Below are 15,594 nucleotides of genomic sequence, written 5' to 3'. Positions count from 1 at the left end.
TTGTTTCCTTCAGCACTTCAGGCTTCTCCCCTTAGAAACTTAGCCCAGGTCTGACATTGAGATCTTGTAGACTTAGAAAATAACCTTAAGCAATGTTATCTATCTGCTAGAGTAGTTCCTTTTCTTTATCTCCACAGAAGTTAAACATGTTAGGTCTGCTTTATTAGGTGAGAAGCATTTGTTACTGCTATTCTTGTCTTCTTTTGCACCTTTACTACAAACACTTTTTTGATCTTTTGGTGTCATTGTTTGGAAAGTGGCATGTTTTCCAGATGACCTGTGCAACATCCTGAACATTAGACATTAGACATACTAATTACCGGTGTGATGGTAGTTTTTGGCCTAGGTATCTCTCTAAAGGAAAAAAAAAAAAATAAAATCATTCCAATGATTAAAATCATTGGAAGGGATTGAAGCTTTACTGTGAGGAGAGGGGTAAGACTATCTTCTGTACACTATAAAAATATTCAGTCAGAATAAAGAAAGATTTGGATGGGAAGCTTCTGTGCACCCACTTCTGGCACTGAAGAGCCCCTCTGTTCTCTTTTCCCAGGGAGACTGGTATGAAATGAACTGCCAAATGAGCAGTTCACTAGTGAGACTTTATAAGGAAATTTAGTACACCTAGTCTGATGTTTTGGAAGCACATTGAGACCCATTACTAAAATGAATTGGACAAGAGCTGGCAAGAGATGCTCCACAGAACAAGAATACGTAATAGACAACCATAGAAAAAATATTTTTGCCATCTGCTGACTATTTTAACTTAGCAACAAGCTTATGCTCTAACCTATTCCTTAAAATCTAAAATAAATATTGAATCCTCTCATGTTTACAAACCTTCTTAAACCATTTTCCCAAGAGGCCTTGCATTTGTGAAGTTCTCTAAGTTGTGTTTAAGCATTTCCTCTTACTGCAAAAATAAATCCATCAAGGTTTTGGCCTCATACAAAGACAACAAATACAAGCCTGTAAGTGCCATAAGAGCCCTAAGAAACTTAAGAAGCAATTTAAAATAATAAAACTAATTTTTTGGACACCCCCTGCTACTTCTGTGGAGAATGAGGCTGGGCTGGGACTCGGGGGCTAAAGAGACATGGGTGTGCACTTTGTGTAACCTGGTATTCACTTCCCCTCTCCCCTGCCATCCCAAATCAACTCTCACCATCTTGGCAAGAGTTTCTAGAGCCTTTGCTAGCCAGGAGTTTGCCCAGCTGTTTGGCCCAGGATTTCACAGAGAAGGAGGAAACGTTTCTGGCTGAAGCTTTTGTAAAACCACCACTTCAACCACCAAAGCATCAAAGTCCCTGTGGAGAGAAAACAAGTAGTTGGAAAGTTTGGGGAGGGGTGAGGGGGAGCAGCGTGACTTTCCAAAGGGCCTGGCCTCTTCCTGATAAGTAATCACCGTGGAATAAAGCTAATCTAGGAAAAGTGATGGGATTATAAAGTCGATAAGATCTCCACTTCTAAAAGCATGCGTGAAGTACCAACTCCATTCCATTTCTGTGGTTTGAAAATATGTTTCTCCTAACAGTGCCTTGTGCTGCCTTTGCAGGATGGTTTGGAAATTTGCCCTGTCCGTTCTTCTGATGGCAGCACTGGTCCGAGTGTCGGAGGCCAAGAAGAGCCGCCCCGCAGGTGCCATTCCCTCCCCGTACAAAGGCAGCAGCAGCAACCACTCGGAGCGGAGGCAGCAGCTGAACAAGGAGGTGCTGGCCTCCAGCCAGGAGGCTCTGGTGGTCACCGAGAGGAAGTACCTCAAGAGCGACTGGTGCAAGACGCAGCCGCTGCGGCAGACGGTCAGCGAGGAGGGCTGCATCAGCCGCACCATCATCAACCGCTTCTGCTACGGGCAGTGCAACTCCTTCTACATCCCGCGGCACGTGAAGAAGGAGGAGGAGTCCTTCCAGTCCTGCGCCTTCTGCAAGCCACACAAGGTCACCTCTTCGACCGTGCAGCTGGAGTGCCCCGAGCTGGACCCACCGTTCCGACTCAAGAAAATTCAGAAGGTCAAGCAGTGCCGGTGCATGTCTGTGAATCTGAACAGCTCAGGCAAACTGTGAGAACAGGCACGTAGCTGCTGCTTGGTGTTGTCTCCATCAGCTTTACTGCTGCCTCTCCCCTCCCACTGAGCGGACTGTCCATTTCATTGGTTTGTTTCTTGTTTTCCTTTTTTTTTTTTTTTGGTGTTTTTTTTTCTTTCAGGAGGCATCTCTCCAGCAAGGAAAGGCTCCTTGTCACTTGCCTACTGGAATAACGCTTTATAACCAGCTGTGTTAGGCACTTCACCATAAAGTTTCATTGTATTTTAAATATCATCTGGCAGTTGAATCTTCTGGAGTGGAGCAGGCTCACAGAAGTTGGGACTGATCATCTAAGTGACCAGTTGGCTGAATCCAGCATTAAATGTTTCCACTGTGTGGAGTAAAGCCCTCTGCCCTACACTCCAGTTCCCTCCACAAGCTGAGAACGCCTTCCCCGTACTTTGGTCTGGAGCTTGCTTCTCTCACTTGGAAGTGCTGGGGTGCTGCCCAGGACTGAGGGACACAGATGAGGGAGAGTAACGAGGAGTAATGTGTGAAAAGCAAGTGAGACTTTCCGATGAGGCTCCTCTCCTTAAGACAGCTCCAATTTTGCAATGACAAATGATTCTGGGCTTGTTGTCTGAGCGGCAGATCAGAAGCAAGGGGAAGAGGGTGAGGCGCTGGGTCAGCCACGGTGACCACAGAGCAGACTGAGGGTGGGTTCTGATGCTGTTGTGGTTAGAGTATATTGAACACATGGCCTCGGCAGCAGTGTTTATTTTGTAACCTAGCTATAGTAAACAGCTGTTTAAAGTATTACAGACCTAGCCATGTATATTTTTCTTGTGGCAGAGTATGCCAGCAATTAAAATATGTTAAGAGACTCGGTTGCTAGGTTGGCTGCCTGGCTTAAAATGGACATGGTTTTACTATGCTTTTGGTAGGTTTTTGTATGTTAGATATGTGTGTGTGTGTTTCTTACTCCAAAAAGGACAGCATCCATTTATTACCTGACATTTATGCCTGCTCAAACCACAGGAGGTATAAGGGTAGTTGGAGAGAATGTTTAAGGGAATGATGTGTCCCCAGAGGTATAAAAGCACTGTCACACAAAGGACAAAGTTTGTTCATTGCTGGACTGAATACAAAAGCTACATAGGTGTCATCAAGTTTTGGGAGTGGTGTCTCTCCCATGATTGGAAACCATGCTAATGTGTTAGTGTTAAAGGACAAATGCCTCAATCAGTGCTGGTGGAATGCGTCACAGCTGTGGGAGCAGGGAGAGAGTAAGTTGTAATTGCTACACTATTGGTGGTCCACTCAATTTTTGAGACCTGCACAATAAGTGTTGGTGAACACTTGCAGTTCATGTTAAATCATACTATGTTGTTATTCAGTTGATGGAGTTTAACATTTGTCCTGTATATCCCATTTGTTACAGTTCTGACTTGTATTAGTCCCAGCTGCATTAAAATCCTGTCTCAAATCAGCCCCTTCCCCCAAACCAAAGCCAGTGCACACACAGTTGTCTGAAGCTTACAAATTAAAGACGACACGCCGACTCCCTGTGCCTGTCACACTGCTCAGCATCTGCAGCCCGCTGCCGAGCCCTCCCCAGCAGCCTCTGTGCACGCAGCCACTTCAAGGGGTTAACGCGTTCAGCACTGTCACCAGCCAGCCGGGGCTTCAGAGCCACAGCTCCCCATTATGTGACACAGGCCTCCCTAAGAGGCTTTGAGGACTGATCTCCACAGGAACCCCAAGCGGTTTACAGGGGCTGCCGTGGCCAGGGGGAGGTTGCTCGGCTCTGGCAGCCCTGTTACACGAACAGACGTCGCTTTTCTGCTCTGACCTTCCAACGTGTCACAAGTGCACAGGGAGACTCCTGGTGCAGGGAATGCTTTAGGCTTTAGGGGCTGCTGCTGCTGCCCTGTGGCATCGCACCAGCCCCAGGATGGGCACAGTTCAGACTCGGTCAGTCTTGAGAGTGTGGGTGTGGGTGGGGTGCAGATGGGGAAGGTGGCAATATAGTCTACTAAGACTCTGGGGATCTCAGTCTTCACCTGAAAGGAATCAACTGAAAGTCAGACACTTTGGACCAGAGCGAGAAAAGCACCCTAGTAAATTCACTTAAGAAAAATGTGCAAGAATCTTTACCTTTAAGCTATGCCCTGCCTGGGTTTTTCACCAGTTTGCAATATGAATATGCTGCAGCTTAAAGCTCCTTCTAGGAGCTGTGTTTATGTAAAAAACTGAGTTGAGCTTGTAATGGTTAAAACTGTATTTAATTCTTGTTTTATAAATGAAAACAAAAAATGAAGAAATGCTTTAAGTATAATGTAATTATTTTATAGGTCAACTATTAAATTATAGATTAAATAATAAAGCTACTCTAGGGTTATATGGCATCCAGGTGTTTTGCTTCAACATTTTGTGTCGAACTGCTCTCTAACCAGCTTCCTTTTCACCCTCCCAAATATAGGTGAATGATGGCTCACCCTGACAGGTTGGGAAAACCTAAATACTTCTCCCCTTGTTTCCCACTCCCCTCAGAAGTACCTGGAAGGCAGGAGGGAAAAATAAAATGCATTGTTCTTAGATTCTGGAGTTGATTTTGCATGCACTTATTCTGGGTTTTTTGGTAAACTGACGAACAAAGCTCCAGCACTGGCTGAAACACTGCCATCATTTGCCATAAGAGGAGTAACTGGCCTAAATAATTTTGTTTAAAATATATACAGATCCTTATGTAACAGGCACTGAAGTACTCATAAGGGGAAAAAAAAAGTTATATCCTAAGATATAGGTGAGTTTTAGTTGTTGCTGTCAGCTCTTGAAGAAGTTCAACATATGGCAGTACAAACATGGGGTACTATTTTGGGGCTTGTGGTGTTTTCCCCTACCAGCCCAGAGATAATTCAGTTTCTTAAGGGAAAATTTCTGTGTGGGAAGGGAGCTGTCACATTGATTGATGAGCCTCCGTGTGACCAGAAGAGATGCCTGTGATGGGTCTTGAAAGAAGCAGAACGTAGACCACAGCTAGCAAGGGAGGGCTCGTTCCTTTATGGCACTGTGCTTGTAGGAGCCCTTTGCTGTCTTCCCTTCCCTGTCTCTTGCCCAAGTCTTCTCACAGTTCAGTGTTTGGAGACTTTTTTTTAGTAGCTGTTGCTTTAGAGAATAAGTGTTTTGCTTTGCCTTAGCTTCCTAGATGTGGGCAGGCTCCCTGCTCAGACCTCCCAAGCACCTCTGTCCCTTGGCTCAAAGGGAGCTCAGCCGTCACCTCCTCGAATGCCCCTCTCTCATTCCCACCATCTCTTGGCCAGTCTCCTGCTTTGCAGGCCATGGATGGCCCAGCACCCACCTAAACCTCTGCTGCTTGAGGCACAGCCCAGACTCCAGCTCCAGTTCTCTGTCTGTTGCTGCCCAGCTGTTGAACCATGATTGTACCAGAGGCATGCTCTGTGATCCAAAAATCTCCCACGCATGGAAGCAACCCAAGAACAAGGTGAATCTCTCTGAGTAGATGGAAAAGCTGTAGGTCAGACAGATGCAGTTACTTCTTAAACTGGACAGGTGCTACAGGAGAGGGAAAGGCAGGAAGACAGTGCATGTTAAGCTCAACCACAATTGAGCTGCCATGTTGGCAGCACCCCAGTTTGAGGTGGGTGGCAAGTGAAGTTTTTAAGATGGTAAATTTGACCAGCAGCTGGGAATAAATGAGATAACAGTGTTGATGCAATAGGGACCCTTTATGTTCAGAAACACAGCATTTTTACAGCATTTTTTTTAGGCAATGGACTTATCCCTGGATGCTCTTATAAGAAGAATATCAGATACAGGAACAGATGGGTCAGTTGTAAGCAAGAGAATAACTCAGAGAACCTGTTCTGTAATGAGAATCCTCTTGATGGGTGGCAGACATGAATGGTATTGGGGCATGGTTTTCTCTTTTCTCCCTCTTCTGACTTGTTTATACTTTATTCAGAAAAACTCAACTTCATCAGTTTTTGCTGATTCTGTCCATAGCAGTTTCAAATTATTGTAACTGAAGTAACAAGTATAGTGGATTTGTCACAAATTTGGCTTTGCTTTTAAACTAGAGGCTGCAACAAAATAATTGCAACACAATGACTTGCTATATGTTCTCTCAACGAAATTAATATTTGCTTCCAACTTTTTAAACTGATCACTGAAAAACTGGGCAAGAAAAAAAGTCAGTCTGTGGAAGATCCCTCTAATTATTATTCCCACTGCCCCAGCTGGTTAATACTTAACTAAGTTTTGGAAGTGTTTTGGGATGATGAAAGGTGCTACAAAAAAAGCTAAGCCACTACAGTGTCACGACGTGACAAAGTGCCATGCTTCTGAAAGAGCTTTAATTGGCAGGCAAAACAACATGAATCCTCTTAGCTCCTCATAAAAAACCAAATTGTTCTGCCAGCATGTCACATCTGCTGCTCAGGTATGAAAGTCCTTTTGCTGCTGCATTTAAGTAACAATGAACAATATGTGGTGTTAGCAATCAACAAAGGCTCAGAATTTTGTCTGTGAGGGGCAATACTTCAGTGTAGAGTGCTTGATGTTGCAGTAAATGAGGGGGATGGCAGTAAATGAGGGGAGAGGAGGCCAATGGGGGGTTCCTATTCTTTTTTTAAAAAACCCAAAACAAACAAAAGAGCATTGGTCAAGAATTCTGTAAAAAGTTGAGTATGCTGCTAAAAACAAAGAGCAGAAGTGAAACTTGTGCTGTGAGAACATTCCCTTTGGATGTTCTGTGGGTTAGCTGTGGTGCTGCACATAGTGGGCTACTTTGCGTGGAGGTTTGGGACAGGTTGGAGAGGAGCTGTGTAAAAGGGAGACATGTTCTATCAAATAGGCTGTGTCTGAGTAAAATGAAAGAAAAATCCTTGTAGCAGCATGTGTCTTAAGATCATAATACAGTTCTATCAGCTGCAGTCAACCTTTGACATTTCAGAAAGAGAGATCCTTGAGGTAACTTTTATCATCCATGCTGCAGATCCTATAGAAAGGGTATGTATGTGACAGATTTAAGAGGTTGCTGAACCTTTTAGGAGGTTGCTAAAACACTTGCATATATAAAAAAGGATTATAATATGCAGATTAACTTCTCAATGCATGCATGTTTTTACCTTACTAGCAATTTCATGAGACTGTTAAATCAGCAATGTAGTAGGACCAGGTTACAAACCTGAGCCAATTGTAAGACTGGGAGGCATTCACAAGCTGGAGAAGTGAGTTTTACATAGTCTCCTTGGGTAAAGAACCTGGAGCTCTCACTACCATCACCTGGGGAAAAGGTAGTATATCCACATAACTGGGAATTACTGTCACTACCCTTCCAAAAGGCAAGCAAAGAGAAGTCTTACTTCCTCTGCTCTCTTCACAAAGGCTGTTGTTCCTTGATCATGGGAGCCAGAATGGGATGTGGTGTTTAGGGAGCAAATAGTTTGTAGCACACTACAGCATAGCCAGAGAGTGACAAGGGAAGGTAATTATTTCATTATTATTCCTTTTATTTTCTTATAAATTAACATTCTAAAAAAATTGGAATAGAAACACTAAATACAGTATTGCACATAGTGATCTTTGTTAGATGATCTATTATTTCATTTAGTATAGTAATATACATACTGTAGGTACTGAAGAGAACAGGAAGGCTACAAATGAAAACATGCTACTGCATCCTTGCACTTAGGAGCAAAGTTAGGAGGAAAAGACTATTGTTTACATAAATACAAACATGGATTTGAATCAGTGCCATTAAAATAGCTTTACTCTTTAAAGTTTTTTTTCCATAAGTTAGTCGTAACAGCAAATAATCTCTTGTTTTCTCTTCCCCAAATAGTAATGTTACTCCCGTCAACACAAAATTTTAGAATTCCATTCTTGGTAATTTATATCCCTGCCAGAAATTACTGCTAGTACAGATTTTCACATAGGTTTATCAGCAACAGGAGACTTGCTTTTCACACAGTGAAAAAAACCATCTTTTCTAGTGCTTGGTATATGTGAAGAATAACAGATTCCTGAGGTCATATTTTGCACTTCCTTTTATGACACCCTGTAGAGTATATTAGCCTCTGAACAGCTCGGAATGTCTCTTGATGTGCTAGATTAGACAGGGAATGATGCAACCCAGCAGGTTAGAGCTCATTTGCTTTACCCTGGTGTCTTTTAGGCTCCAAAGCTGTGAGCAACGTGCATCCAACTGAGCTGCACACACGGTCTGCTTTCAGGAAAAATTAGCTTAGAAAGAAAAACGTTGTCAATCAAGCTGATTGGTTTAGGGCTAATAAATAAGGACTGGAGGAAGGGGTTGTTATCAGTTGATTAGTCCAAAACTGATACGGTAAATTCTGGATTGCAAAAAGGAAGTAAGCATGTGGTCTAAAATGGAAGCCCTAAGTAATATATTTCAATCATTAACCTCTTATTCAGGGACACCGAAAGCCTGGAGGAAATGTCTATAATTCTGTTAAGTGTGAAATTGACGTCAATTAGTTGGTAGTCTATGTTCTGTCACTAGAATTGGCTACTGTTTTCCATAAATGTTGTCTCCATGTGCATCTTTTAATAGCTCTCTAAAGGAGTTTTAAATTAACTGTAAAGCTAATTCCAGAAGGGAAGTCATGTACATGTGGCCAAAAGCCTGACTTAAGTGATCAGCAGTTAAAACTATACTATACCTTCTAAAGTTCATGTAAAAGTATTAGCTGCTTTATATATTAACAAACTATAATAGCCAAATCTCTCATACTCTCTATCATACTTCTGTGCTTTTCTGTATTTTTCTGCTTTTTTTTTTTGCTTTTTTTTTTGCTTTTTTAGTGCTGGATTTCTGACCCCCATACCACCTGGCATTCACTATCTGGCAGAAGATGAAGTAAAAGTATGCTGCCTTATCGATTTTAAACATAGTTACAGTAAACATCTTGTTCCACAAATATTTAGTCATGGAGGGCAACCAAACAAGTTGGGAAAGCATTGATTATACTGTATAAACAGCACTTAACAATTCAAAATACAAACTACAAATGCCAACATGAAACGGATACAAACAATTCACTAGGAGTAACATTTCTTTCCCTAAACTAAGTGCAGTGCCATGAAGTATTTGTCAGATGTTGCCAGTAGGAATGGAAATGTTTTACTGTACCAAGTAGCATTCTTATGAAGTTCAACTTAATGCAATTTTCAGCATGTTCAGAACTGATGCAGATACCACTTTTTATGCATGCTGACTTGTCCTATTTGTAATATACCATACACTTTACAAAATACCATTTTTGAGTGGCAAAGGAGATACAGAGTACAGGGAAGGTGTTTCAAGTCCATACCTAGTCTATTTCTGGGCACTCCAATAAAGTGATTACATTTGTGAATGAATGCACAATAACACATCAGTTGGTGGAAAACTAGAGAACAAAACGCAAATTTTAAAAGGTCAACGAAGCAAATGATCAGGATGATGTAGTTTCCTTCCCTCTCACTCCCCACCCACAGGCATGTTGAATTTTGGTAACCAGGTAACAATGGCTTTTGAATTTCTTCTCTCAGATTTTCATACTTATCTTTGCTTTCTGAAAATAGAAGAAAATTTAAAAATAAGGACAAAATTTGAGTGTACACAAAGCCAACTTACACAAATATGAAAAGCATAAGAAATACATAGGCAAATGCTAGATTATATTTACTGTAGCACTGACTTCACAAACTTTGAAGCTAGAACTGAAGTAGACTACAGCTATGCACTGCTTGTGAAATATTTTTGTTTACTTTCCTGTTCACTCATCAAATTTTCACTAATACTGAAGGTCCCTGTTTCAGTGCAAATAAGAATGATAATTAAACAAATACTTATTTCTTAAAAGAAATCTCTCAATGTCTTCATATAGAGCAGTATGTAAGTTAGATGGAGAACTCCCAAAAAATGTTAATTTGGGTTTTTTTTTTAATCAAATGTTGACCTGCTTTTAAGTAAAATCAATAAAATGTAGTTTATAACTCCTTACCAAGCTAGCAATCAATTTACATTTCTTGTGGCACTAGCTACAATCAACTCTCTCTAAACATTCAAAATAAGTAACAATAAATGCAATATTATTGCTTCCTGTATCAAATTATATTAGTTGGAATACAGCAAATTACCTCATGCTTCATTTACAAGATGTGTCACAGATTATATGACTACACAGCTATGACTACAAAGCATGAAAGAATTAAGTCCTGTCTTGGGGTGGTGGGGAGCAGAGGACACAGAGAGGGGGACACAGACACATGAAAAAAAATCTTCTAATATTTTTCAAACAAAAATGATGGCCAGTTTCTACAGTTATGAGGTAAATGTGAGGTACCAGAATAATTTTTCTGTAAAATCAGTCATGATCCTTACAACTGTTAGGCAATCATAGGGGAAAAGTGTCATTAAATGACCAGAATTACTCGTCTATTATCACTGAAGTTATTTATTTGTTTTCAAAAGAATGGTGAAAGCACAGTATTATCTTTTTCTAGTGTTTCTATTCCAAACAAATCCATATCAGTGGATCAGAAAACACTGTATTTGATACAGTGATCCAGCTTGAAAAATGTGTAACTATCAAAATTCTTCCTTTCATGCTGTATCTGTAGAAAAGAGAATGAATACAAACAGAATAAGCTGGAAGACCAAAATTGCCTTTCTGCCTTCTATGTGCATCCTACACCAAGACTGGGAAGAACACAAATTGGCACAGTGGGGCAATAATAAACTGCTCTTGCTTGTGCTACACCTATTTTGTGGAGTAATATTCATAGGCAGATTTCAAATTTGTTAATTTAACACCTTTAAGAAAAATGTTAAACGTTAAAAGAAAAAAAAAAAAAACAACCCAACAAAAAACATAGATCAAGAATAACCTACCTATAAAATGCAAAGAGAAAAAGATGAAACAAGTGATATAAACAGAAGCACTGCTACAAATTTTACTTACGATTCCAGAGTCATGTTTTGGTCTAATATTGTACAGCGACTTCCCCTTTTTCTGCCTGCACACTTCCTCTGCTTCTTTGACTCTGAAGAGAGAAAAATCTATAAATACTCCTGTACACCAACAACATTTACAAAGACAATGCAGTATAAAACTTACAAAGTTAAGGCCTGAGGACACAAGTGGATAACTTTATTCTCCATATATTCATTAGCATGCTCCACAAAATAGTTCTTGCACTTCAGGGCTGCTGTAGCCATACCCAGCACTTACACAGACAGGCATAACCAATTGAATAATCAATTCTAGTTACAAAAGCAATCAGTACTTACTGCAGCTGAAGCTTCAAATGTATGAGGGTTTAAAATACACTGGATTATATGAAGCTTACATTTGAGAGCATTCATGCACATATTGCTAAGAAAATTACTTTTCTTTTTTCACTGTTTAAAATACTTCTTCATCTATGCCAACCCTCAGTACTTCAATTACAGTTTAAACAAAGTTTGTCACCAAGCTATGTTCCCCTCCACCCATTTTTGTTTGTATTTAAAATGGCAAAATAGCTTAACCTAAATTTCCAGTCTTTACTCTCAAACTTTAAAAAACAAAAAAAAAAAAAAAAAAAAAAGGAAAATTTCTACAGAAAACGATGTTTAACCCAAGGTGATGCATGTGATTGCACGCATCTCTCTAATTCCAAACCTGAGGAACCTCAAGGCTTATGTGACCACTGGGGAGGAATGCACTTTGGCTGCTTGGATTTAAAGAGAGAAGGAGGTTCTAAAAGCAAGGGTCTACTTAGTGCTCTCTGACATGGCAAACAGTACCAAATTAGGACCTTGTGAAAGGCCACCACATTTTTGGTGAGAGAAACATCCTTTTTCATCATGCAGATAGAAAACAAACTGTGAAAGGCAGAGGACTAGACTCAGACTGGGAGCCTGCCAGAATCCAGCTGATGAGTTCAATGTCACACTGTAAAATGTTTCTTTACAATTTTCACTCATTTTATATATCAACCTTGTAAATACACATGATTGCTGGAACACTGATAATACAGATTTTTGTTATGAATTCTCTGAGCTGCAGACTTAGATAAACACTCTCTATAAGAGAACATTAAATCATGTGAGATCTTTAATTTTTTTTAATAAGAAATGAGAATTTTTTTTATAAATAAGAAAGTAGAAAACAAAAATGCAAATCCTATATTGGCTTGATCTTGCTGAAAATATGGACTTGAGATGGCACTTAGTCTAACTTTTCACCATTATCCAAGACTGAAAAAAGAAACAACAGTTGAATGATATTAAGAAATCATATATCCTTGGCTGGTTCGTTGCAGTTCATCTCCAGACCACTAGTATGCCTGTTACGTCACTGAGACTACACACTGAGAATCCAACTTTGTGTTACTGTTATTTTTGAATATTTTTGTGTGTGTGATAAGGGCCAAAATTTTGAAAACAAAACTCCAACTGAGTCTGCTAAGCACATTAAAAAAAACCCCTTCATATTCATCTCTACTTTATTCTACTTCACCATACCTTGTTCTTTTCATAAATTTCAACTTGATACATTCCAAAATTAATTTAAATGTCAGCTGTTTTCCAGCACTTCTACAACCTGCCGTCTTTAATGGCCTTGTATATGTTGTTAGTGTAGGGAGACCTTCATGTGCACAGGTCCGGGGGAAAAAACGTTTTGAAACCTCTTATTTCAAGCTGTAATGCTTTCTCTCTGACTGCAAATCAGACAGAATGCAGCATAATCTAGAACAAAAATGTCAAGCAGCCAAGTAATTCACCTTCAAAATGTATACAAGTAGATTCAGTAAAAGAGGCAGCCAAAATGTGGTGATAGCTTCAAACAGAAAATTATGGAAATTATGCTGAATGGAGAAAAATTCAAAGACATTTTCTTTTCTCTATAACAACTTTTCTTCTGCTTCATGTCTACTTTTCTCCAAAGGAGGAAAAAATATCTGTGACAATGATCTTCCCACGATCTTTTCTAAACATTCAGACACATTCCAACCTATCAATGGCCACTCTTACGAAGTCAGATATAAAATAGCAAATCTATCATATAATTTCCTCTTTTTCAAACACAAGTACAGTTGGCTCCCCTCACTGTAGACATAATTTAAATAACAAAACAAAATCTTACATGTGTGTAAATTAGTATCAAACCCCTGTATGTGTACAGGGGCTATACAAGTACTATTGAGTTTATCAAAATGACTGTTTTATCAAAGCAGTGGAATATGTGCAGGTATTCAGACTACTCAACATGAAAATGGCAGCATATGCAACATAAAAAAAAATATTTAACAAATCAGTTCTCACTGATCTAGATGTTATTCTTGGGAAATGCCAGGGAATCTTCAACTCCAGTCTTTGTCCCACCTAAACATCTCCCTTCCAGGTTGGATTCCTAACTGCCTGCTAAGGTCATGAGACAACACAGCTCCCTGTGGGTCTCATGTTAATTCAAAACAAAAATCCTCACACAGCAAGGAACCCTTGATAATGCAGCTCTTTTCTAAAGACCAGGTCCCATTAAGTGTCACTGTCAGTGCAAAACGTTAATAACATGCCACCCTGTGAAGGAGGAAGTCAGAACTTCTGTGTCCCTGAGATAGCCCTTCAAAAAATGATCCACAACCTCCAGACTGATAAGTGACAATTTTAAGGTTGTGTTTCCCAAATTTCCAGTATTATGTAAGAGGTGCTGGTCTCAATAGTAGGGTTGCAGTTCTCAAGGTTTTGGGAGCTTTATGAAATTCCTTGGAGTTTGAGCTTATTTATTCATACCAAGGGAAATACAGAAGATGAGAAGCATGACTCCCTAATGCACTTAAGGCCGAGAGCAAGCAACCACTCAGTTCCAACCATATCCCTGACTCACTGTGTGGGTTTGGGACAGTCCACAGCCTCCTGGCTCGCATCCTGCTCTCTGTGCAGGAAGCTCCAAGTGGTTGGACAGAGACTCAGTGAAGCCCATGTGACCCATACATATGCTTCTTCAGCAAGAAATGCCCTGAGAAATGTAAAGGTAGCACACCAAAGGCTCATTTCAAGGAGGTTTAGTTTGTGACCATATTAAATCTGGAAGCATGGAGAACTGTGTAAATCTACAGCTATATTTAAAAAAGAAAAGCTAGCAGACTGGTGAAACAGAGTCAAAGGCAACTACTAGCCTTCCACAGGGCCAAATCATAAACCAGTGATTGTGGTTAGCAATTCTGACAGTGCGCAAATATATTTTGTGAAGGCTGATCATTCAGCTTAATTAAGATTTTATTAAATGTAAAATTAAAATAACTTAATCCTTCTGGAAGAGGAAAAGGATGTGTTTTGTAGGAGCATCAGCAACATTTAAACTGTGTGACCTGGAGAAGCAGATAAAAGGTTACATTTGAAGTAAGGGCAATAGTCTTAGTCCAGCTGGAAAATAATTACCACTGGCAAGTTTCTGTCATCTCTATTGGCCACAAATGTTTTTTTTCATCTTTCCATGAAACTAACAAGATTTAGGCAAAAGCACATTGCTTGCCAGCTCATGGCTGGTTCAAGCCATATTTCTCTCAATGGCAAGCAAATCCCTGTGTACCTTCCTCTTGCTCAGGCTTTTCCTGCACTACTTCCCACTGACTTCAGTGGCCCCCTGATCAGCACGGAGGTGCAAGACAAAAAAGTGCAAAAATTGCATGAACACTACTGATTGTGGGTTAACTCAACTATGGTGAGTTAATAGACATTTATGAAGAAACTAATGGACCTAATTCAATAATGGGAGGAGGAAAAAAGGATTTTTGGAGAAAACAGCACAAGACTCCCAACAGTCACAAAAGGAGAAGCAACAGAAACACAACAACATATTTCCAAGCTCCAGTCCAAAATGACACTACCACTGTGCCAATGCAGAGCTCAAAGAGCAAAAAAACAGTTAAAAAGATATTCCTAGGAAAGGGGTAGGTATTCAATTGTCAGGCCTTCTGTGGAAAAACAGGCTGCCACTGGGGAGACTGTGGAAGAAAAGTCTGAGGAAGGTGAGTGTTCCCCAGTTCCTGAGAATTATAACCCTTAAGCAAAGCAGGCATGTGATAGATTGATTTATTGTTCAGAAAATCTGTTTCTACTTAAACTATTTAGTTCTTCACAACTAATACTTTTCTGTTAGACAAGCTTTCGCTCCCCTCCCAGAGCCAGCACTCTCAACAGCAACCAAATCCTCAGAAGCAGGACAGACCTTTCAGGCATGATCTGAGAGTGAGAGAGGAAGATGGAGGGGGAAAAGACATGGTGTGCTCTTAGAGAAGCCGGGTGGTATCCTTAACTTCCTAAGTGTGGTGGGAATGACTTGCAAGCTTGCAGTGTGCTAAACTTTGCTAAACTGATGCTCAAACTGTCCCACCTCATACTTTACAACCACTTCTCAAAATCACTTTGTTTCAGCAAAATTACTTTGGTTCATTTACTATCAATCCCTGTCCCATTTTATGCCAATTCTGGCTCAAACTGAGCATATTAGTTTGACAGAAAAAATAACATCAGCTGATGTTATTTTTAGAA

General features: G+C 40.2%; 2 protein-coding genes across 4 annotated transcripts in view; one reads left to right on the top strand and one right to left on the bottom strand.

Annotated features, from left to right (window-relative positions):
- GREM2 (gremlin 2, DAN family BMP antagonist) overlaps positions 1-4,575 on the top strand; it is a 40,939-nt gene extending 36,364 nt beyond the window's left edge. For both annotated transcript variants that reach the window (XM_058020517.1, XM_058020516.1), the window contains exon 2: positions 1,556-4,575. In XM_058020517.1, the coding sequence (XP_057876500.1) occupies positions 1,557-2,063 (507 nt within the window). In that variant the 5' untranslated portion in view covers position 1,556 and the 3' untranslated portion in view covers positions 2,064-4,575. The remainder of the gene's footprint in view (positions 1-1,555) is intronic.
- A 2,962-nt stretch (positions 4,576-7,537) lies between these two features.
- Positions 7,538-15,594, bottom strand: part of FMN2 (formin 2) — a 152,997-nt gene continuing 144,940 nt past the window's right edge. For both annotated transcript variants that reach the window (XM_058020006.1, XM_058020007.1), the window contains 2 exons: positions 11,018-11,099; positions 7,538-9,625 (listed from right to left, as the gene is read on the bottom strand). In XM_058020006.1, coding sequence (XP_057875989.1) covers positions 9,599-9,625; positions 11,018-11,099 — 109 coding nt within the window. In that variant the 3' untranslated portion in view covers positions 7,538-9,598. The remainder of the gene's footprint in view (positions 9,626-11,017; positions 11,100-15,594) is intronic.

This window comes from Melospiza georgiana, chromosome 3 (assembly GCF_028018845.1).
Source record: "Melospiza georgiana isolate bMelGeo1 chromosome 3, bMelGeo1.pri, whole genome shotgun sequence".
Taxonomy (NCBI): domain Eukaryota; kingdom Metazoa; phylum Chordata; class Aves; order Passeriformes; family Passerellidae; genus Melospiza; species Melospiza georgiana.
This window is presented reverse-complemented; position numbering and strand designations above follow the sequence as displayed.